The following is a 23,527-nucleotide window of genomic DNA, read 5'->3' as shown; positions in this document are numbered from 1 at the left end:
CTGACCCCAATGAGGATCATGTGCAGCCTAGCCGCCTGGGGTAAGAAGAAGTACGTTATTGCTTGCAGGTCCTCCCGTCCTGAACACTGCAGTGTCACGGACAACCCGGATCCAATGATGGCCATGGCAAATTTATACAGACTTGTAGAAGTATAGAGCCTCTAGTGTGTCTGAAATGTATCATGGCCAGTACTGATCTGGTCAACCTGTAAGTGTGAAACAGAATTGTATACACAGCAGTGTATCTATTCTTAGATTAGCAGTATGTAGGACAGGCCATGGTCTTTTTATTCAACTTCTCTCTTTTCATTTTTCTTTCTAGAGATGTTGTCAAAGGTCTTTACTTGAGACATGAAGATATACAAGTTGGTCAAATTCTGGAGGTAAAGTTATTAAATGCATCTTGGTTCCCAGATCATAAAGGTTTATGTGCATGGAGAATAAACATAAGGATAAGGAGCCTTCCAACTGCTGGACAGTTTATTACTATTATCACTACCTACTGCTATATATAATGATTGAGTTCCATTTATGTATTTGTAGTTTTTTTTCATATATTAAGAAGCATTATACATTTTATACAGTCCCTGCTAGTTACACAACCCCCCTGCCCCTCTTTCATACCTGTACTCTTCCAGTGGGGCCTCTCTGCCCAGATCCTCATCCAGCTGTCTCTCCCACAACACTGACAGCTGGGAGAGGAGAGAGCGCTCAGCGTTGCTGGACCCAAACCTTTCCTAGTTGTTCAAGCAGGAGGTTCAGCTGCTATTCACTTTGAAAGCTGCATTAACTATGTACATTCCAATTGGGAGTTTAAACCTCCCAGGGCTGACAACTCTCTCCCCTCCATGGCCCTCAATCCTGGAGATTAGTATGCAAGGACCCCTTGGCAGGGTGCACAAAGGTAGATATGCCTACAAACAGGTGCAATTTCTTTAAGGTTTTTGTAGGATTTAACTAGTCTCATCATGGTCAATATGTATATTGAGATCCTTCATTCTGACTGTCGGTGAGACTGAAGATCTCAATCTTCCTGTATTTGGAAACACGCTAGAATTCCACACGTATGAAGGAAGATTGAGTCTTCATCTGTTGTACTTACACGCTTATTATTCTTGCGGGGTTTAGCTCTTGTTTCTTGAAATTAGTGAGTGAAACCACAAGAGTGGCAAGGCCAGCCTGAAATCTGTTACCGCTCTGCTTGGTTTAATATACACCGAGAGGAATTTGTGTGTTCTGAGTGTAGCAGCACTTTATTTACTAAACTTTCTGTTTTGTTCTCTTACAGGGTAACGTGGGCAGCTTTGAATCTGTAGGAATGGTAGTGAATATCACAGAACACCTCACTGGTCTGGTACCCAATCTCCACTTGGCAGATGTCTCCCTGAACCAACCTCAAAAGAAATATCTTCCTGGGAACAAAATCAAGTGCAGGGTAAGGCATCTGTGCCATGTTGTACAGTATTTGATGGTAGTGGGCAGAAGAAGGGCTTGCATGACCAAAATATTATAGGGAAACTCCTCATTTTTTTCTTATTATTACTTTATAGGTTTTAAATGTTGTCCCTTCAGCCAAGAAGCTCATCCTGACCCGGAAGAAAACCATGATAAATTCAAAGTTGCCGACTATTTGCAGGTATCATGATGCCAAGCCTGGCCTGGTCACTCATGGCTTTATCTGGGCGGTGAAAGACTTTGGATGCATTATTAGGTTTTATAATGATGTTCAAGGACTGGCACCGGTTCGCGAGCTGAGCTCGGAGTATATACCCTCGCCGGAGGAGGCTTTTTATAAGGGGCAGGTAATGTGTTTGATTGTATATTGTATGTGCTCTGTCCAGGGTTTCTATATTCAGTGCTGAGCGTCTCTCCATTCACAAATACCATATCAGGTCGACTGATGCTTTGTTAGGGACCTTTGAACTAAACCATGCAAAACTCGGGAGCCATTAGGTCCAATCTGAGTGCTGATGGAGTCATCCAATGAGATCAGTAGAAACTTCTCCCAACGTTTAGGTGTCAGCACTCATTATTTTAGGCACATTAGATTCTTGGCTCCCGGGATTGGTTCAGCCATAATGGCATACATCTTTGCTGCTCCTTTATATTGATCTGTGTACACTTAATGACTTTGTGTTTTCATGTACAGGTGAAAAAAGTAAGGGTCCTGGAGTCTAATCCTGAAAAGCAGACCCTGATACTGTCATTTAAGATGATTGAAGAAGATGATGGTGGAGAAGTAGAAAAAAGGGAACGTGTAATAAAAAATGCTGCCACCTATGAACCTGGCAAGGTATTTACAGACACCTCATACTTGTGATATCTGATGTTGGGAGGACTGGACCTGTGTGATAAGTAATACATTTTGCACTTAGAACATCTATTAATCTGTAAGCTGGCTCTTTAGACATCTAGCCATGTGTAGAAGTAACTTCCTAAAATTACAGAGTGTGGCTAGTCTATCTACTTTATCTACTCAGTGCTGTTATTGCTCAGTATTAAAGTCCTTCGGAACAGGAAAAGTGCAGTTAAACCCAGCGAGTAAAGTAAGTTGATATAAAATCACCTTAGGATGTAGACCCACTGCCCTTTCTATATGGAGTTTCTACGTTCTCCCCATGGGGGTTTCCTCCCACAGTACAAAAACTTATTGGTAATTTAATTGGCAATATAGTCTGTCTCCCTCTTTCTGTTGCGCATCTCCCTGCTCGCCCGTTCTCTATTTGTGCGTCTCCCTGCTCGCCCGTTCTCTATTTGTGCGTCTCCCTGCTCGCCCGTTCTCTATTTGTGCGTCTCCCTGCTCGCCCGTTCTCTATTTGTGCGTCTCCCTGCTCGCCCGTTCTCTATTTGTGCGTCTCCCTGCTCGCCCGTTCTCTATTTGTGCGTCTCCCTGCTCGCCCGTTCTCCATTTGTCCGGCTCCCTGCTCGCCCGTTCTCCATTTGTGCGGCTCCCGGCTCGCCCGTTCTCCATTTGTGTGGCTCCCTGCTCGCCCGTTCTCCATTTGTGCGGCTCCCTGATCGCCCGTTCTCCATTTGTGCGGCTCCCTGCTCGCCCGTTCTCCATTTGTCCGGCTCCCTGCTCTGCCCGTTCTCTATTTGTGCGTCTCCCTGCTCGCCCGTTCTCCATTTGTCCGGCTCCCTGCTTGCCCGTTCTCCATTTGTCCGGCTCCCTGCTCACCCGTTCTCCATTTGTCCGGCTCCCTGCTCGCCCGTTCTCCATTTGTCCGGCTCCCTGCTCGCCCGTTCTCCATTTGTCCGGCTCCCTGCTCGCCCGTTCTCCATTTGTCCGGCTCCCTGCTCGCCCGTTCTCCATTTGTCCGGCTCCCTGCTCGCCCGTTCCCCATTTGTCCGGCTCTCTGCTCGCCCGTTCCCCATTTGTCCGGCTCCCTGCTCGCCCGTTCCCCATTTGTCCGGCTCCCTGCTCGCCCGTTCCCCATTTGTCCGGCTCCCTGCTCGCCCGTTCCCCATTTGTCCGGCTCCCTGCTCGCCCGTTCTCCATTTGTCCGGCTCCCTGCTCGCCCGTTCTCCATTTGTCCGGCTCCCTGCTCGCCCGTTCTCCATTTGTGCGGCTCCCTGCTCGCCCGTTCTCCATTTGTGCGGCTCCCTGCTCGCCCGTTCTCCATTTGTGCGGCTCCCTGCTCGCCCGTTCTCCATTTGTCCGGCTCCCTGCTCGCCCGTTCTCCATTTGTCCGGCTCCCTGCTCGCCCGTTCTCCATTTGTCCGGCTCCCTGCTCGCCTTTTCCCTTTCTCTAGTTCCGCGTCTCCCCGCTCTAATTGAGAGGTATAGTAATAATAAAGCGAAGAAACAAAAATGGATGATCTTCCAGGTGATTTTAAGGTGTCTTCGTCCCTCTGAGCACTTATTATTATAGCTTATGAAACAAATCGATCCGTTTTTCTTTATGCATCAGATAAAACCAGTTTAATCAGTATTTGTTAATCTTATTTCATCAGAAATAGAACAGTGTATGGCTTTCCTATTTTGATAAGCAGAATATTCCCAAAGTGGCTGTCCTGTCTTATTTTTCTATCCTTTATTATTACTTTTCTTTCTTATCTTCCCTTTGGTACTATGTGAGCTTATAAAGTGTTGTGTAAACTGCAATATAGGTTTTGTTGGATATATGTATATTGTCCCTGGGCTCCTCTGTGTCTTCTAATATCCTTATTTTCTACAACACACAATACATTATCATCTATACAAAGAGGTGCAAATGTATGAAGACTCTGTATGAATAAATAAGGGTGAAATCCTAAAAAATATAATGGTCTGACCATGTCTGTGCTGCGTTAGATGTTTCTGGTTGTTAACAAGCATGCTGTACGCTGGTTCCATCTTCCACTTTCTATGACCTCCATAGGCACTGGTCCTCCTTTTACCACTGATACAATTTATTCCTCTATATCTCTAAATTCCAAGAACACATTTTGCCAGAGGCTCACATAGTCATTTCATGCCATTTCAGTTGGAGTCCTGTCCTTTGAAAACACAATGATTGGTGGCCATATGTCTGTATTGCTTGTCTGTTATGAGGCTTTTTGTAACGTTTTTTAATTATTTTTTTCCCCACCCTCCAACAGATAGTCGATGTGAAAATTGTAAACAAGACTGATAAAGGACTGACTGCATTAATCCTACCCGAGGAAAGTCCTGCGTTTCTTCCTAAAGCTCACCTCTCTGATTATGACACAAATTGTGAGCTCTTGTGGCACTGCTTAAAGGAGGGTGACACAGTGACTGGAGCAATGTACCTGAGTAGCTTCAGAGGGAAAAAAGTATCCTTTTATTCAGATGTCTGTCAGAGGGAATGGACGTTGTTCCTTCTGGTTTGGAATCATTGCCACATCAATGCGTTTTATTAAATTAAATGCAAAACCTACATCACATCTGGGGATATATTTACTAAACAGCAGGTTTGAAAAAGTGGAGGTGTTGCCTATAGCAACCATTGAGATTCAAGTTCTTATTTTGTAGCATGTACTAAACAAATAACTAGAATCTGGTTGCTATAGGCAACAGCTCCATTTTTTTATTTTTTTTTCAAACCCGGTTCACTCGTTACTAGTGACATCACTGATGCAATTTGAATATTAGTACAGACTGCAAGATATCTGCATCCTCTGTGTTCAGTCTTATTTTATTTATGTTTGTTATATACATACTATCTGCATAGTATGGTTAAGCACTGGTTATTACCTTTCTAGTTTAAAAATGTTTTGTGTATTGTACATGGTCTGTCCATAGTTTGACACAAATGAGCACTTTTTACCTATAATTATGGGGTGCCTTTCAACTGAATTAATTTTTAAAAGTTATTCTGTATATCCTGTTGTCCTCTCTCTGATTTTATTTATTAATGTAGCTAAAAATATTCATTTACATTGGCAAAATAATAAGACTCCCTTCCTTGTCCAAATGGTACAAATCAGCTTGTGCACGGTGCAACTTCATTGTTTTATATTTATACTATATCATTGTCCGCACTGTTTAACAATTAAGTCTGCAGAGGTCCCATACAATGTCTGCCTAACCTAGTGAATCATGACTCTTACGTATTCCTTCACAAAGTACTGCAGTTATTGACTAAGAAATCTGCCCTCATCTCATTCATGGAGCGGGGAGCCTGTGTAAAAGACATCGCTGAAGTGCAGGTTGGGATGCTACTCACTGGATATGTGAAGAATATCATGCCATATGGTGTGTTTGTGGAGTTCCCATACGGGCTTTTCGGTCTGGCCCCCAAATCAGTAAGTCTACAGAACTGTATTTGTGTTTCACATACTGTATATTATTTCCTGTCCTTTAGGTAAACCCTATAGTCTGTACATTTTAAATAGAGAATAAAAGTTTCCACCCAAAAAGAACTTCTAACATAAACCTATAGCTTAAAATTTGTGTTTTTTTTTTTTTTTTTTTTCTGTTGGTCCAGTGACGTGTAAGTGAAGATTAATAGCTGATGAAGTGATTAAACCTCTTCTCGTTTAGCATCAGAGGGACACAGATTGCGAGTTATGTGTCCTTGGAACCGGGTTTCTGGAAAACCAAAAGTGACTTCTGAGCCTATAGACTTTCTTGTCTCTTTCATGAGCTAATTGGGTACTGAGGAGAGAAGGGGATTATTATAGGAGGAGGATTCAATTCATGTTTTCTGATGCTTTGTCTCCTATGATTGAAGTATACTCTGCGTCTTCCTATAGCCTTGGAGAAAGAGATTTAACAGGAAGTATTATAAATACAGTGTAAACGCTGTCTATCCATTCATTAGGAGCTAATTACAGACTTGCAGTATGCACTGTGAAGTGAAAGAAGTGCCCCCTACCTCTGTAATGTCAGTGGTTTCTAGTACTGATAGACTACATTCTCTAGAACAGGCCTGTCCAACCTGCGGCCCTCCAGGTGTTGTGAAACTACAAGCCCCAGCATGCTTTGCCAGTAGACAACCTGTTAATAGCTGGAAGGGCATGCTGGGACATGTAGTTTCACAACATCTGGAGGGCCGCAGGTTGGACAGGCCTGCTCTAGAACATCTATTCAACGCTACAAAATTACTGTCTGTTGTATAGGTGGCAGGTCTAGTTACCTACGTCAATTTTTGTGGGCAAATTTCTAATGGTTGTCCTTTGCAAAATTGTTTCCATTGTTTTGGTGGTAATAATTCTTGAAGTAATACATATGTTCACCTTTTAAACAAGGTCTGAATGGTCAAGTTGCATTGCATTTTATGTAGTTCCCCTTTAAATGTTTATTTCATTCACAACTTTATTTTCGAAAACCAGGTAAAAATGTTTTTTATTTCTTAATAGGAAATTAGCGACAAGTTTGTAACAAACATCAATGACTATTTGGTGGAAGGGCAGACAGTGGTTGCCAAGGTCATAAAAACCGATGAGCAGAAGAAGCGCTTCCTGCTGACCCTAAAGCTGTCCGAGTGCGCTGCTGATGACCGCTCGGCTGAGAGCATCTCGCGTCTGAAGCAGTGTCTCAGCGAATTGCAGCTCTCAAAGAGTCTAATGAGCAGAGAAGGTGAGTCCTTTTATTCTTGTATAATGTCTTTGTGTCCACGGCTTTACAGGTTAATAAATATATATATATATATATATATATATATATATTCTCTATCGGAGGAGATTAGTCCAATATGCTTTGATGTTGAGGCCTGAGAACAGGAATGAAATCCACTAGTCTATGTTGTGTATGTCTTGATCTCCAGCTTATCACCTGGTTATATATGACTTGTATGTATGACAAGGCATTTGTTCTAATACACAATCAAAACTAGAAACTGCCTTTCAGTGGGGGAAGGAGAGTGATGGATGCCTTTAGAAAGTGTAGTAGGAGTTAATGTTTATTATACATTTCCGTTCTAGTGACATGTAAGTGTTTTGCTGTTGTTAAGATTGTGTACCAGCTGTATCAGTGGAAATCTCTGATATTAATGGGCCATGATACAATCAATGCTTTATGTATGCACAGTAACAAATTTGTATTAAATTCTCATTATATATTCTATAGTTTTTAGAGCGTCATAATGGTTATTTCTTTTTCTGTGTGTATTAGAGAATACAGAGGAGGGTGAGAGCCTGTCCTCCTTGGTACCAGGGAAGAGGCTGACCCTTGTAGTTGAAGACATAGAAGAAGATGGTTCAGTACTGTTCAGCGGTGTCAAGATCTCTGGCTGCAAGAAAATATTGTCCGTTCTTAAGGATGGAGGTAATACTACATCTTTCCCATCGCAGTGCTAATGGTGGCTTTTGTTCATTACAACCTCTAGTAGTAAATGCGAAGCAATAAATTACTCCATGTGTATATACATTACTGTAAATGGAGAATGGGAGGAAGTGCTGGCAGTGACTCTTCACTTGTTCACATATTGGCACCATACACAATCCTATGTACAGCTGCCCATTCTCCTCTAAACCGAGTTCCTATTCACCTTGATTTTCTGCTACAGTGTAACCTCTAGTCTTGTGAAAGGTGCTTGTAGTCAACGTTTGCCACGTGTGTTTATTGCAGCAAAAAGTTTGACGTCGGGACAAAAAGTAAAGGTTGTGGTTCTATACGTTGATCTGCTGAAGTCCCACGTTCACGTGTCCGTGGATAACGCACTGTGGAGAAAGCGCGAAGAAAACGTAAGTGTCTGAGTGTGAACTGGGTGAGACGTAAGTGTGCGGCTCAGGTTTCTGTAGCAGCTTGTAAACTAATGTCTTGTGTTAAATTATTGAAGTGTGACCAGTGTTTTGTTTCTCACGAAGTCACATTCTATAGTACATGAACATTGGTAAATAAATATTCTTATGTCTGTCTTCAGTTCTTGTCTCCAATTTTTTCTTTTTCTTCATAGAACTAAATCATATATAATCTTTTTTTTTTTTTTTTATCCCCCCCCCCCCCTCCTCCAGTTTGTTGTAGATACAAAGTATCCTGCCGTCGTCCAGCATGTGGCAGAGGAATTGGCTGTAGTGTCCTTGGGGGACACAGCTCAGCTAGTCGCTATCCCTCTTGCATGTCACTATAATGACACTTTCCAGTTTGACTCGGAGAAGTTACATTTGGGAAAGCAGATTTCTGTGACCCTGAAGACCAGTGATGCTGACGAACACGGGCTGCTACTTGCGGTGCAAAATACGTCCAGTGCCGAGAGACCAAAAGCGGGTGCCTATGTGAAAAGAAAACCAATTATAGGAGAAGTGGTCACTGGGACTGTAAAAAGCGTAAAGCCCACAAGTGTGACTGTCTCCATTACCGATAAACTAGTCGGAACCATTCACTCTTCCCATATAATGGAGGAAGTCCCAAGTGGGTTTATCCCTACATCAAAGCTGCATCCTAATCAGACTGTGTCTTGTCGAGTTATAGGAGGACGACAGGTGAAGACACACAGGTACGTTGTCTGAAGTCCAGAAAAATGTACCAGTAAATTTGTTTTCTTTGTGAAGTAGTCGCTGGTTTGAAAACAAACTAGTGTTCAATAGGTTTAAACAAGCAGCTTATTGGATGCTAATAAGCCCCTGGTCACCTATACATGGACGGTCTTCCTGATGCATTGCCAGTTGACTCACAATTTCTTTAAATGCCATGAAGGCGTTATCAATCTTTGTATAACCCTTCCTCAACGTAGCTTCCCCCTAGCAAATACCTAGAGGTACTCCCTCCCCCCCCCCCCCCTAGCAAATACCTAGAGGTACCCCCCCCCTTAGCAAATACCTAGAGGTACCCCCCCCTTAGCAAATACCTAGAGGTACCCCCCCCTTAGCAAATACCTAGAGGTACCCCCCACTTAGCAAATACCTAGAGGTACCCCCCGTAGCAAATACCTAGAGGTACTCCCCCGTAGCAAATACCTAGAGGTACTCCCCCCTAGTTACCTGAAGCCGACAGGTGACTCATGGAGCTGGAGGACTCAATCCATCCCTCAAGTTCTATTACCAGAAATGGATAGCAGAACATTTTCCCAGCAAATTAGAAGGCTGCGGTGTGATCCAGCACCCAGAATTGTCTGTCCGTTTCGGTCTGTTCATGGCTGAACTAGAAAAAATAGACATCTAATGCACTCCTTAGAATAGATTCAACTTGCAGTTTAGGAGAGGAATCGTGGTGTTGAATTCAGAGGATACATGGTTTTTCCAGAAATCTAAATATTAAGCTAATAAGAAAGCAAAAGGCAGCCGGCAGCCCACAGTTACTCTTCACTTCATAGTGTTTTAAAGCAGAAGGGTAGAAAATGCAGAGCGGGGGATGGGAGACTAGGTTCCATGCCCCTTACTCTTTCCTCATTGGACTTCCTTTGACAAATCCCAACAAAGTGAACTGTTACATAACCTAAGGGATTAGCATAATTAAAGAAACAATCCCATGAAAAATTGAGGTTTGTGTGTTATAAAAAAACAAACAAATAAAATCTCATTATAAAGTACCATGGCAACCACAGTGACATGGTACATGATTGAGCGAGCAGAGAGGTTTTGGAAAGTCTTGGTGTGTCTCCTGATCATGCACTGTAAAATCATCTCCCTTGCGCCTCTGCCATCACATGGCACAGAGACTTCCTACATAGTACACTGAGAAGTGGAGGAATGCCTAATGATGTACAGCGGCCTGGAGCACCTTCCTACCAAAGGCTGCCTCCGTGTAATGTCGGAAAGTTATGCCAGGTCACACCTGTTTCACTGGTGCCCATGATGTACCTTGGAGGTGTAAGGATGGCACCACAAACTCCTGCTTGATCTGAAGACAACCTTAAGTTGTGTTATGAGGGAAGCGTATGATGGGTCTTTTGTTTGGAGATGAATATCTATGGGAAAAATCTGCCAGTTCAGAGACCTGAGTAGTGTAAACAATAATTAATCTAAAAAAATAAAGGACAGAAAAATGAGGCTCAACAGGAGCGCCCTACAGTACTTTAACCAGGTTCAGTTTCCTGGGAGACATAGGAGAACAGAAGGACACCTCATGATGTACAATCCAGGAAGTACTGAACCCCCTGATTTGAGTGTTTCTCTTTCCTACCATTGTTTTGTCCTTCAGCCCAGATGGAACTGGTAACTCCGCACAGAATTAGCCTGCAGGATCACTTTGTAAAAACACAAACGCCTTCAATGCAGTTGCTTTTGGTTGCCCTACAATTTGGCTTCTAGACTGTCATATGCTGGAGCCGAAGAGCACAACCACTGCTCAGCCCTCACTGCCTGGGACCTTTTAGTGACTGGGATCGGAGGACCAGTGGTGCTGCTGGGGTTCACATCAGTGACTGACCCCCCTCCTCACCCAAGGCAGACAAAGGTCAACCTGACCCATGGCCAGTAATGGAGGTGAGGTTGACGGATTCCTGTGAATGGTGCGCACAGGAATCCGTGGACGACTAATACAAGCCTTTAACTGCCTCATGAAAAACTGATGAGCAGGAGGGGCTATAGTGAGCAGGAAGCGATTTAATATATATTTTTTTTTATATGTATTGATGAGGAGAGTTGCAGTTAAAGGGATGTATAGAACAATATGTGTGATTTCTAGACTGGAGGATGACTGGAAAGGATAGCTGGGAAATGCTTCAGTTTAGGATTAGACTTTTATGTATGTCTTATCTTGTGACAGGTTCCTGCCTATTTCTCACCCACTTCTGACACGGTCCGTTCTAGAGCTCAGTATCCTCCCCAGGTAAGATATATTTTTACTCTTAAAAATCCACTTTGACCAAATTATATTTGCATTGCGTAGAATGCACTAATTACTTTTTATGGTTGACACAACCCAGTCTTTTATTCACTTTATACTATTTCAATGTATTAAAATGTTTTACTGTACTCTAAGAATGTTACAATATTTTCTTAAGTGGTACTAAATCCAGATGTAAACCACAAGCTATTTTTGCTTCTTGGTGACCTGTTTTAGACATTGTGGCCACCCTCTGTATAATATCAGACTGACCTGTACTGTTAGCCTGACAGTATAAAGGGAACATTGTAGTTTGGGTGAACATGCCCAAAAGGTGTGTGGTGTTTTTGTTTTTGTTTTTTTTTAAATCCCCCTATAACCATAGTCTTTCTTTTACATTTCCTTTTATATTTTACAGTCTAATGAACACCAAGGAGAAAATTCCAAAATTCAAAGACCTAAGGATGTATTCACCTGGTGAGAAGGTGACCTGCTATGTAGTGAAGGTAAGTTCCATAATGGAAATGGGTCAGAATAGGCTAGCAGAAGAGAAACCTTGTAGTCTGATGTGACACATCACAGATCTAAAGCATAGATCATCGCTCCTTCTTCCAACTGACAGCAGCTTGGAGTTTCCTTTTCTGGGGCATGTCCGGTTCACTGGATACTCGCCCCTTGTCCAATCAGTGTTCTCAAAGTGCTTTACTCATTCAGAGTTCTCCATGGTGCCCAGCACTAGAGATTGACAGATGTGGTAGTCTCATGGGTCTTCCAGTTTAGGGGACTAATCATTTAAAAAAATAAACACAATGCTTGAATTTCTGGAGACCTATAAGCACAATATTAGCTGCTTAGTGTTCAGGAAGCTTTAGGCTAATGTAAGTAAATATGCCCTGAATTAAAGAAGTGACTGCCCAAAATATGCATAGCTTTGCCTGGTAAAATGGCAAACAGAATAATAATTGAAAGTAAAATCCCGACACATGTAAGGAAATCATAGCTGCTGCACAGGTCCTCTAAACTTGATCCAGCTCTCGAGTCTTCTTGTTAATCCACTAATATGCAATACTTGGTGTTCTGGTTTCAAGGTCTTTGGTGTATACCACTTGGTCAACTTTGTAAGGAACTATTTTTATAAGATTGCCAGTAATCGTTTTGTTTAATTCACAAGCTGAATATAACCAGTTGACCCACACATTGGTATTTCTATTAGGAATGCACCAACTTCAGTTCAGGATTTGGCATTTTGGTGTGATTTGTATTCTGTCAATCAAATCTGAACCCCAATTTCAAAGTGATTTCAGTTTGAATAGTTTGTAGCCAGATTCTGTATCCTGCTAAATCCTAAAAGTAGCATCTGCGCATCCCCAGTGTATGTGTGTAATGTATCTATGTATCTGATGGAGGCAGCTTCCGTCTCTGTAATGACATCTGTAACCGTTTTCCCTCTTATTGTACAGTATAACAAGCAGAATCAATATCTGGAGGTGGAGATCGCTCCTGAGATCCGGGGCACAGTCGAATTTCTGCTCCTCTCCCTGTCTAAAAGGGTATGGGCTTTCCTGCCGCTTGTCTGAGCCCACAGGTTTCGAGTGAAGCTGTAACTCTGTAACCGTCCATCTGTTCTACTCTGCAGGTTTTAAAGCATCCAGAGAAACACTTCAAGCAAGGACAGGCCGTGCTCGCCACTGTGGTTGGCTTGAACGCGTCTGAGAAACAACTTTGTCTGTCGCTAACCGGTAAAAATGCCAGAACTTGGAAGTAATACATTTCCTATCATACGGCCTCGCGTTCCTTAAATGATTAAAATCCCTGTATGCACTCTGTTCATCCAATGCCACCTCTGGTTATTAAGCAATAATACAACCCAACTTGGCAGACTCTGAGTAACAAGTGTCTCCCATCAGTGAGGCTGAGACACCCCCTGCCCTCTATCATTGTGTTAGATTTGGATGGAACTGGCCTATCTATTATATTTAATTGCCCTGACCTTTTTTACCCCAGTTAACAGATTCACATATAAAGACACATAAGTGTCTCGCATCTCTGGCAACAAAAATGTGCCCCATATGTGACGTCACTTTTGTTCATCTCTGTAAGTTGGTGACATTGGCTAAATTGTTGAGCAGGTGTTTAATATTAATCTGCCCAGTGCTATCTCTGGTTTTCCCTGGAGAGTGTCCCGTGCGGTCACCAACAGTACCATGTGCCTTTGCCTTATGGCTAGCCCACAGGACAGTATACCAGTGCTGCCTAGCGTCTAATTTGCATGCTCCAGCCATTGGCAGACAGAACAGAGGCCCACCTAGCAGATACATATTAAAGTTATCCTAAAATAGGAATTGGTATAGATTGTGATTACTTGTCTCTCTCTCCCTACAGACACCTACACTCTGACAGAGGGTTGTTTAACCCTTGGCCGTGTGAAGACGATGGCACGAGCTACCGGCTTAGTCATATCCCTTCCTTTTGGCAGTTCTGGGAAAGCCAGCCTCTTAGATTTAGAGGACTGCTACTCTCAGGCCTCTGTGAGAAAGTTTAAACCTGGAACGTTCGTAAGGTTAGAGAATAATTTTGTTTGTGGTCAATGAAATGTTGTATTTTAAATAGCAGTGGTGCTAACAAGTATGTGAATGTTTCAACCGTTTGTGAGAACTTAAGGTATGTGAAACAGTTGTGTGCTTTGGAGTAAACATATATTCTATGCACACCAGACTTCCTGCCTGCAGAACGAGAGTTTGTTTTATGTCTCATAAAAGACACATCTTTCATGCGATTAACCTCCTCTTTGGTATACTAAAGTCAACTCATTTAACTGTTGAAACACCCAGTCTGGATGTAAAACACCCATCTTGATAGTGTACTATTAGCTAGTTTAAATGTTGATGGTGTACTATTAGCTAGTCTGAATGTCATCTTGATGGTGTACTATTAACAGTACATTGAAACTTCTGGCAAACTGGCTAAACTAGACCTGCCTAATTGTAATTTTGATTTCCTCCTAATCCAGATGTTGCATCCTCTCTGCTCCCAAACCAATTAAGGTGTCTCTTAGGAAGTCTCGGTAAGTGTCTGAATATAATGCTGTGGAAGTTTCTATAACCGGCTGTTTTTGTGACTTAGTCTGACTAGAGTAAACTTCTTTGATTGTGGTAATCCACTAGCTTGCACCTCTTGTTGACGCTCATGGATCACTGTACTCTAATGCAGAATATTAGCTCAATAAGTGAAATGATGAGCACAATATACTTACTGCCTCTCCCTGTGCAGGACATACCCTGGATCTAACAGTAAAGTGATAAACAAAGAAATCTCTTCCATCAACAGTCTGAAGAAAGGACAGCTGGTTGCAGGTTTTGTTCATTCAGTTACAGATAAAGGGCTTGGCTTGCAGTAAGTATATTCAGCGTCTCCAGTATAGGCTTTTACATAATGGGCATGTAAGGGTGATGAACCGGTAACTGGACAGTGTACAATTCTGTAGGCCCTATTCAGAAAGACATAAAATGCTGTATGGATTGCATAACAAAACTTATTGGGAAAGACATTAAGGGGGGTATTCAATTGTTAGCGAGACGGGTGAAATACCCGCGCTCAAAAAATATTACCGTTAATACGGTAATTACTCGCTGAATTTCAGCTCGCAGCTCCCTGAGCTGCGAGCTGAAATCCAGCGAGTAAATTACCGTATTAACGGTATTTACGCACAATATTACCGTATTAACGGTAATATTTTTCGAGTGTGGGTATTTCACCAGTCTCGCTAACAATTGAATACCCCCCCCCCCCTAAGGGTTATATTTACTAAACTTGCCTATAGCTACCAATCAGATTCCAGCTACCATTATTCATTTTGTAGCAAGCACTAAATAAATGAAATCTAGAATCCGATTGGTTGCTAAATGCAACATCTCCACTTTCTCAAACCCGCAGTTAGTAAATCTACTTCCCCCAAGAGTTGAACCTGTACAACTTAGAGGAGAGAAGGGACAGAGGTGTTATGATAGAATCATCCAAATATATCCGTGATATTAAAAGAGCAGGCAGCATTTGACCATAAAAGGGTGCCTAGAACAAGACGACGAACTTTAAAATTGAAGTTCAGAAGACTGAAAGGTAACACAAGAACTTTTTAATAGAGGGGATAACAGATTCATGGAATAGTCTCCCAGCAGTTGTGGGACTCCTACAGTAAAAGAATTCAGGAATGCATGGGGCAAGCATACTAGTATTGTTAAGACTTCGTGCTAAAATATTTAAAAGCAAAACGAGCACAAAAAAGGGCATATTACAAGGAACTGTAGGTTGTCAAACCCCATGTTTGTACTTCTTCGTTTAGTCTTTTTATGGTCTGCTAAGGTGACTGATCCATAATACATGTATTGCAGGTTATCGAATTCTATCGTGGTCAAAATTCCGGTCAAGCGTGTGACTGATTACCGTGTGAAAAATCTAGAAGAATGTCATTCCTACATCCGTAAAGGACAACTGCTCAATGCGAAAGTTCTCTCGTGCGTTCTTGTGTGTAAAGCGTTTGTAGTACAGGGTGGGGAGTGTAGTTCGACGTGTGTAATGAATGTGCATGCTTTATGCTTTCCTTTTTAGTGTAAAGAAAAAGCAGAAAACTGTGGCACTCTCGCTTCTTTACAAGCATACGGGAAAGGCAGAGGTTATTCCAAAGTCTGCCAACTACAGCTTGTGGGGGGACAAAGGTGTCAAGAGGATGAGAACAGATTCTGAAAGTGAACACCAGGTACTGTGGCCAGGAGGTGGCAGCACTGTGTAAAGCACACACAACACCAGGCTTATGGAGCTCCTGGCACAAAATGTGTTGTAGCAGCTGCTTGTCTGAGACAGTCGCTCCAGTGATCGACGCTTTGTTACTTCTAGGGTGTCTCGGGCTCCGTTTAATGAGCGATGAATTGGTGGCTGTATTTCATTTACCACACCAGCTGCGCTGTGACAGGCTGCGAGTGATCCAGACGTATGAATTAATTAGCATTCGTGATGGATCCTAGTTTCACTAAAACTCTCTATTGCCATTTACTTTACTTTACAATATTCCTGTGTTTTTTTTTAATTTTTTTTAAAAATCAAATAGTTTATTGAAACACCTACAAAAAAAAATAAACACAAAACACACCTCAAACAAAAGCCTTAACAGATTTACACCTATTAATCAAATTATTAATTCTATATATTCCTAGTTAATAAGTAAACACCAGTTAACTGATTTGCACAGATGTATGTAAAATAGACAATATTTTAAATTGCATATAGGTTGCGCACAGGGAACAGCAATACCAGGGGACCACCTCTCAAAGTATTCCTGTTTCTTTGCTGGAGTACAAAACATTTACAACAAACGTGAATATTAAGTGTTAATGTGCTCTGCTCTATATGTAAAGAACACGATGAAGTGCTGTTGTATTGCCCCTATTGGTGACAGCGAGTCTTTTAGCATACACCCGTCACACCCACAGCGTTGTAAACGCAACTACTAATTGAACTGAACCATTATTCCGGAGACGGCCCACACCCCTCCACCCACTAAGAAATACAGACATCCACAGAAAGGATACCTCCCCTGGTATAGAAGACGGATGCACTGCCGTAGGTGGCTGGTGTTTTAAATGTTATTTGTATTGTATTATTAGAACACTAAAAAGAAAATGAAGAGATCCAAAGAGCCCAAGGATGATGAAGACAGTGGAGTTGAGGTTTACTGTGGAGAAGAAAAGTCCAAAACTACAGAAAAAAGTAGTAAAAAGGTCAGTGACTAATATTTTCCTTTCTGTACTTTTCATAACTTTCTTCTCTGTTCCAACAAACCCTCCCATATCTGAAACATACTTGTTGCCTCTTTGCTGTCAATATTCAGACTTGGCCTCTAACGCTCCTACCAGCCTTCTGTTTTTTTCTCTGCATGGGTAACCTACATCAGGCGTGGAGACATAGCTATACATTACACAGGGACTAGTCTAGGTGATTGCTTGCAAGAGCTTCCTCCAAAGTTGAGAGCACTTGGGATAGATTTCAGATTAGTTTGTTTTGTCTCTTTTCCTTGGATCTACAATGAAATAATCTAGGAGAAGATTAAACTGATGGGCAATTGTCACTTTTGTTTCTGGAATATTTTATGAAGTTCTTATGTTACAGATTTTCATTGATGTCCATAAGGATCAACATCACCTAAATTATCTGGTGGAAGGTGACCTGTATGGGAACACGCTAATGCTGCTTTTTTGGGAAATATTTGTTGGATGTCCTTGGCTTATACTTGATGTTTTTGTATGTCCTTGACCTGTAACCTTCTGTGATTCTCAGGACACTGCTGGTGTTAAGCCTCCAGTCCCACGGCTACAGGTTTCCTCTGGGTTCTCTTGGGATGTTGATTTAAATACTCTCAAAACCTCTATAACGGACAGAAAAGAGAGCAGCTCAGACAGTGAAGAGGATGAACCTGAAGAGCTCCCCAAGGTAATGATTGTCCTCTTTTTCTCTGATTTAGTAGCACGGATATATTTTGTCTTGGATAGTCTTATGTTTATAATATTTGAATGGTAAGTGTAGTGGGTTATGCATTTAATTTCATTGTTGTTTTTTTGCATGTCTCGTTACTTCGCATTATATATATCTATTTTCTAATATCATTTGCTGGCACTTGATAGTATTCATTACAAAACTAAAAATAAATAAATAATAGAAAAATAAATAAAAATAATCAAATGTATAGGTTACCAGTTCACCTTAAAACTGCATTTCCTTTATCTGGAGGGGTAAATGCCCTAGGTTAGCAAAGGAGAAAAACTGTCTCGCTGTAAACTGAATGGGGGACTTGCAGAGTCCAAACTAGAGTTCTATCAACTTCCCTGATTACTGGATCACCTTGGAGACGGACTTCTGACTTGTCTAAGGCTTCTATTGAAAGACACCAATCCCTGCCTTTTCCTCTAGTAGACCTCTTGCAGGTTGCATTGAAACATAGACCCATTGTAATCAATACCTTAACTAGTGTAAAAGACTCTCTTTTGCAAGGGATAAAATACTCCTTACACGTCAACTACTCAATTTCAATGGGAGTCTGATCTTCATCTTTCTGTCTGATGATGACTGGACTTAAAATGTTGAAATGTGTCAATCGTCCTGAAATGCTGGTTAAGTGTATTCATAAAATGTATTTAACACTTGAGAGGCTGCACAGATTTCTACCCACTGTATCAAAATTATGTTGGAGGATTTGTGGTGAGGTTGGGAATCTCCTTCCTATTTTCTGGAGCTGTCCACAGCTTTGATCCCTGTGGTCAGAGAATTTTGTATTGATACTGTGGAAAAGGTAACCAGAATAGGTCCTGTCCAGCAGGGAGAGTTACAGACAGGGTTAATGATCCTGCTGTTACCTTGAGGGAGTTTACACACAGGTGCATGACATGGGTATGGTGTGTCGTTGTGAAGAAAAGGATTGTGGGATCTGGTGGGCAGGGCTTCTGACGCTGACTAGCTGCCGGACAATAGATAGGGCTTGTGGGTGTAGTTTGTCAGGAAGCCGTGGAATTAATAACGTTTTATTTTATGCTGTTTTATGCTGGAATAAAACAACAACTGCTTAAGACGACTGGAGTAAGGAGTCTCTTATTTGGTCATTTCTACAATACATTAGGTGAATGTTGAATTAGAACCTCTACCTGAAGTAACTCTTTTGCACCACTACCCAAAATTCCAAGTCATAACAGATATGTTCTGGGTCATTATTGCTGCTAGAGCTTCAATTGCTCAACATTGGAAATGCCCATTTCCCCGTTTCTATTATCTGTTAAATCCAAAAGGCTGTGATATGGAAATTATTGGGTTCCCATACTAGATATCTCCTTTGTCTCCCCTAATCAAATGGCTCGACTGGAGCAATTATTACGTGAAACACTTGGGGCTAGATTTACTAAGCTGCGGGTTTGAGAAAGTGGGGATGTTGCCTATGGCAACCAATCAGATTCTAGCTGTCATTTTGTAGAAGGTACTAAATAAATGAAAGCTAGAATCTGATTGGTTGCTATAGGCAACATCCCCACTTTTTCAAACCCGCAGCTTAGTAAATCTAGCCCTTGGCCTCACCACCTTCTTCTCCGCCAGCTGATTGGAACAGTTGTATTGTGTATTTTGTGTATACATTTTTTGTTTTTCTGATGTACTTTAATAGTAAAGAGTTATTTTTTTTCCCCCTCCTTGATCTCCTCGCTCCCTCCTATCATATTTTTTTCTAACTTCCGTTTTTGTATTTTTAACTCTGTAAAAACTGATAAATTCAATAAAAAAAAAAATGTATTGTTAAAAAAAACAGCACCACAACCTAGGAAACTATATCCCTACGTGCCCAGAGCCCCCGGGGGTAGCTATTATCTCTGAGCCCTGCTGGTTTTTTAATGTCGAATCTGCAGGTTAATAGAGCTAACCGTCCTGGTGTTTGACTGGGCTGTGAGTGAAACGGTTGACCCTCAGGAACAGATGGCTGCAGGGAGCAGCACCTTGTGCTCCAGTTACTGGGGGGGGGGGGGGGGGGGTTCTTATCATTGTGCCTTAAATCATCAGCTTGAATGAGCACTGTTTCCATTCATAATCTTTCAGACAAAGAAAACTAAGAAAGACCAAGGTGTAGAGAAAAAGCAAAGTGCGACAGAGACCATCGACCCAGATCAGAAGCCAATGTCGGTGAATGAGTTTGAGCGTCTAGTCCTCAGCTCCCCAAACCTGTCCGCTAACTGGATCCAGTACATGGATTTCCACCTCCAGGCCACTGAACTGGAGCAAGCTCGGGCCGTAGCAGAGAGAGCACTTCAGACCATTTACTTCCGGTAATGATACCACTTGCTGCAAAGAATTAAAGGCCCCTACTCCTTATAATGTGTCACAGGCTCATCATAGAATTAGTTTGCTGATGTATTTTTCCTTGCTGTGGTTCTAGTGAGGAGCAGGAAAAGCTGAGTGTATGGGCTGCTATGCTGAACATGGAGAACACATATGGGACGGAAGAGACGCTGCTGAAAGTTTTCGAACGAGCAGTTCAGTACAATGACCCCTTGAAAGCGTTCCAGCACTTGGTGGATATCTACATCAAGTCAGAGAAGTTTAAGGTAACAAAGAATAGAAGAAATTGACTTTAACAGATACAGCTTCAGAAACGACAATATACTCCAGTATAATAGAATTCCTTTGCTAAACGCAACATTAAAGTTGTCTCAAAAGCAAAATCGAAAATTTGGTTAAGTTTGCCGACAAAACTTAACCCCACCCCAAAGAATTATCTGGTGACCTCCTTCATAAACTCGCATAACGCATGATGTAATATCAGGGATGTAACAGATAATGTTTCAAATGGTGCCATAGTCAGTGGTGTGAAACTTAATAATGACATTTCATGTCTTTTGTGTTTTTGGACTATTTATTTATTAAATAGAATCTTAATGCTGCTATTGGCACTTTTTTTTGGCTATTTAGTAGCAGTTAACTCTAATCCACTTCTACTTTCCAATCCTGAGTATCAGCAGATGTTTAACTTGTGTTACCTGTAAGCAGCAAGTGTCACAAAGCGAAGCAGTAACTTATGGTTGGGCTGTCTCCTTCCCTAATATCCTCCGCAGCTTTGATTGATAACTCTTGGTTTTCACATAAAATGGACATATTATTCTGTAACTTGTCACTATGCTGTACGCCTTCCAGAAATTAGGAACTATCCCTCCTGTAATACATAACTTGATTCTTTACGTACTCGTAAGAGGGCCAAGTTTGAAGGCTACTTAATGTAAACATAAATTAATCAAGATGTAGGTTTCTGTAACCTAAGCTGCAGTAGCATTTTTGTTTCTGCAGAATAAGTTTTGTATTTCTGTAAAGCAGGCTTGTCCAACCTGCGGCCCTCCAGGTGTTGTGAAACTACATGCCCCAGCATGCTTTGCCAGTAGACAACCTGTTGATAGCTGGAAGGGCATGCTGGGACTTGTAGTTTCACAACATCTGGAGGGCGCAGGTTGGACAGGCCTGCTGTAAAGTGTCCATTGTGATCTTTATTTTTACTTATTTACTAACATCCAGGAGGCTGAGAATTTGTTCAACACGATGGTTAAACGTTTCCGGCAGGAGAAGTCTGTATGGTGGAAATATGCCTCATTTCTTCTGAAACAAGGCCAGTCGGAGAACACACACAGGTTACTACAGCGGGCCCTTAAGTGTCTTCCAGATAAAGAACGTGAGTAGTGAAACAAGGGTATTCCTCAGGGGTCCTTTTCAATTGGCTCATTAATAGAGGGGATTTGGGTAGGGTGTGAACAGTTGCATGCTTGCCTTTAGTTAGAAAATTAACATGACTACTCATGATGAAATTAATTAAGGTCACTGTAAAAACATAAGCATCATATAAAACCTGCTCTCTTAGGCCTTGCCGTGTAGATTGTGTTAAAATTATCTGTAGCAAAATATGAGCAAGGGTAGTAATCACACAGCACTTTCAATAATGCGTTGCGAGACCCGTTATTGTATAGATGTTTTGGAAAGATGGTTCTGACTGTATAATGGGAGTTGTGGTGTGATGTCGGGTGGAAGCTTGGTCTATACACACTGTACTTATAATACACTTACTCGTATTCCAGATGTTGATGTGATTTCGAAGTTTGCGCAGCTGGAGTTCCGCATGGGAGATGCTGCACGAGCCAAGGCCTTGTTTGAAAGCACGCTCAGCAGTTACCCTAAGCGCACAGACCTCTGGTCCGTCTACATCGACATGATGGTGAAACATGGCAGCCAGAAGGAAGTGCGGTAAGTCTTTATTCTTTTACTTATTACTCATCTTGTCAGGACACCCTCTTACATATTAGCCTTAAAGGAGATAGCTGTTTTTGGACAGCCACCCTCTGTAGCCGTATACTGTATGTAACGGGAATCATGTCCATGCGGACGGTTTGGGGGATTCAAACAGTCAACACTAAAAGCATGTGGGGACAGTAGTGCTTAGTAGTTCAGGAGCTGCAGAAAGACAAAGCAGTAAGGAAGGCCTCCCCGCTTTTTTGAAAAGTTGGGACATGAAGCTGTCACCGCTTCTATTCTGTTACACAATCATTAGAAGCTGATCATTGACAGTGTGTTCCTCCTTCAGCAGCGTCATTTTATTTTGGGGGTTGTTCAGTTGCGTGTTTTAGTTTGTTTTTCTTCATATCCTATATTCCCGTCCAGGGCTGTGTATGTTAGTTCAGACAGGGTTGCACATGGCTGCATATATCACACACAATAAGCTTGGCAAATATTTGTCTAAAACATTGTTTTTATTATGTGTACTTAATTGTATTCCTAATGAATATCTTTGCAGGGATATATTTGAGAGAGTCATTCACCTGAGTTTGGCAGCAAAAAAGATCAAATTCTTCTTCAAGCGCTATCTGGAGTACGAGAAGAAACATGGCGACGAGAGCACAGTTCAGGCCGTGAAGGAGAAGGCCCTGGAGTATGTAGAATCTAAAAGTTCTATGAGCACATCCTAGAGCCGCCACCAGTGTGGGACTTGTACCAGTGACTTTCTATAAATGTGGCTAAACCCTAAATCTCCGGGAAGTCCCAGGGGGACTTGTTGTTCTGGCTATAAATCCCATGTTGCGTTATATAAACACTTTCCCCAGCGTTTCTGCTCTTTGGATTTTATAATCTGATTCAGATGTTCCACATTAGAGCTTTGGAAACCACGAAGAAGAGAAGGAAAAAAAAAAAAAAAGACTGAACACTGAGCTTTTCCATTTCCAAAATACATTATTTTTATTTCATATTACAAGCATTTTGTACAGAGTTGTCGCAATTTGATAATAGAAATGCCATGTTCTCATACAATACACTAGCTGAAGTACTCGGCGTTGCCTGGGTTTAAATCTTGAGGTTATCAATGAGTTGGATGTAACTCAACATTTTAAGAATAATTTGCAGCTAAGATGTCATCCAAATCCATCCAGTGAAAGCCCCAGAACAGGCTCCCCAGATCAAAGTTCTGCCTAGCGTACATCATGGGGAGGTGTGACTGGGACCCTAACTCCCCTAAAAACTGGCCAAGATCCAAGTGGACCACCTGACCTTGGTTTCATCCCAATCGGTGCAGGGGTGACCGAATACATAAGTGGACAGACAAACAGACCAATGATTTTTATATATAAGATTGTGAAGTACTTCAGTTGAACCGGAGACACCGATTATTTAAAAATGAGATTTAATTAAAAGTGTCGTTACCATTAAATCTCTGTTGATCTGTTTTATTTGGCTAAACAGACTGGCATCCAGTGATTCTATATGACTGGATTTGTCGCATTCTTTGATACATACAGCCTGGTGTGAGCATCTGCTAACAGGATT

General features: G+C 41.8%; 1 protein-coding gene across 1 annotated transcript in view; it reads left to right on the top strand.

The window, feature by feature from the left end:
• Positions 1-23,411, top strand: part of PDCD11 (programmed cell death 11) — a 31,063-nt gene extending 7,652 nt beyond the window's left edge. Inside the window, exons 11-36 of the mRNA XM_075216216.1 lie at positions 323-383; positions 1,289-1,435; positions 1,551-1,802; positions 2,150-2,293; positions 4,582-4,776; positions 5,578-5,748; positions 6,805-7,024; positions 7,559-7,711; positions 8,015-8,130; positions 8,401-8,882; positions 11,093-11,155; positions 11,571-11,658; positions 12,613-12,702; positions 12,789-12,891; positions 13,535-13,712; positions 14,163-14,216; positions 14,423-14,545; positions 15,541-15,663; positions 15,758-15,905; positions 16,810-16,923; positions 17,480-17,632; positions 19,772-19,998; positions 20,109-20,277; positions 21,236-21,389; positions 21,790-21,955; positions 22,503-23,411. Coding sequence (XP_075072317.1) covers positions 323-383; positions 1,289-1,435; positions 1,551-1,802; positions 2,150-2,293; positions 4,582-4,776; positions 5,578-5,748; positions 6,805-7,024; positions 7,559-7,711; positions 8,015-8,130; positions 8,401-8,882; positions 11,093-11,155; positions 11,571-11,658; positions 12,613-12,702; positions 12,789-12,891; positions 13,535-13,712; positions 14,163-14,216; positions 14,423-14,545; positions 15,541-15,663; positions 15,758-15,905; positions 16,810-16,923; positions 17,480-17,632; positions 19,772-19,998; positions 20,109-20,277; positions 21,236-21,389; positions 21,790-21,955; positions 22,503-22,674 — 4,066 coding nt within the window. The 3' untranslated portion in view covers positions 22,675-23,411. The remainder of the gene's footprint in view (positions 1-322; positions 384-1,288; positions 1,436-1,550; positions 1,803-2,149; positions 2,294-4,581; positions 4,777-5,577; positions 5,749-6,804; positions 7,025-7,558; positions 7,712-8,014; positions 8,131-8,400; positions 8,883-11,092; positions 11,156-11,570; positions 11,659-12,612; positions 12,703-12,788; positions 12,892-13,534; positions 13,713-14,162; positions 14,217-14,422; positions 14,546-15,540; positions 15,664-15,757; positions 15,906-16,809; positions 16,924-17,479; positions 17,633-19,771; positions 19,999-20,108; positions 20,278-21,235; positions 21,390-21,789; positions 21,956-22,502) is intronic.
• Positions 23,412-23,527: the final 116 nt, after the last annotated feature.

This window comes from Mixophyes fleayi, chromosome 6, assembly GCF_038048845.1.
Source record: "Mixophyes fleayi isolate aMixFle1 chromosome 6, aMixFle1.hap1, whole genome shotgun sequence".
NCBI classification, from domain to species: domain Eukaryota; kingdom Metazoa; phylum Chordata; class Amphibia; order Anura; family Limnodynastidae; genus Mixophyes; species Mixophyes fleayi.
This window is presented reverse-complemented; position numbering and strand designations above follow the sequence as displayed.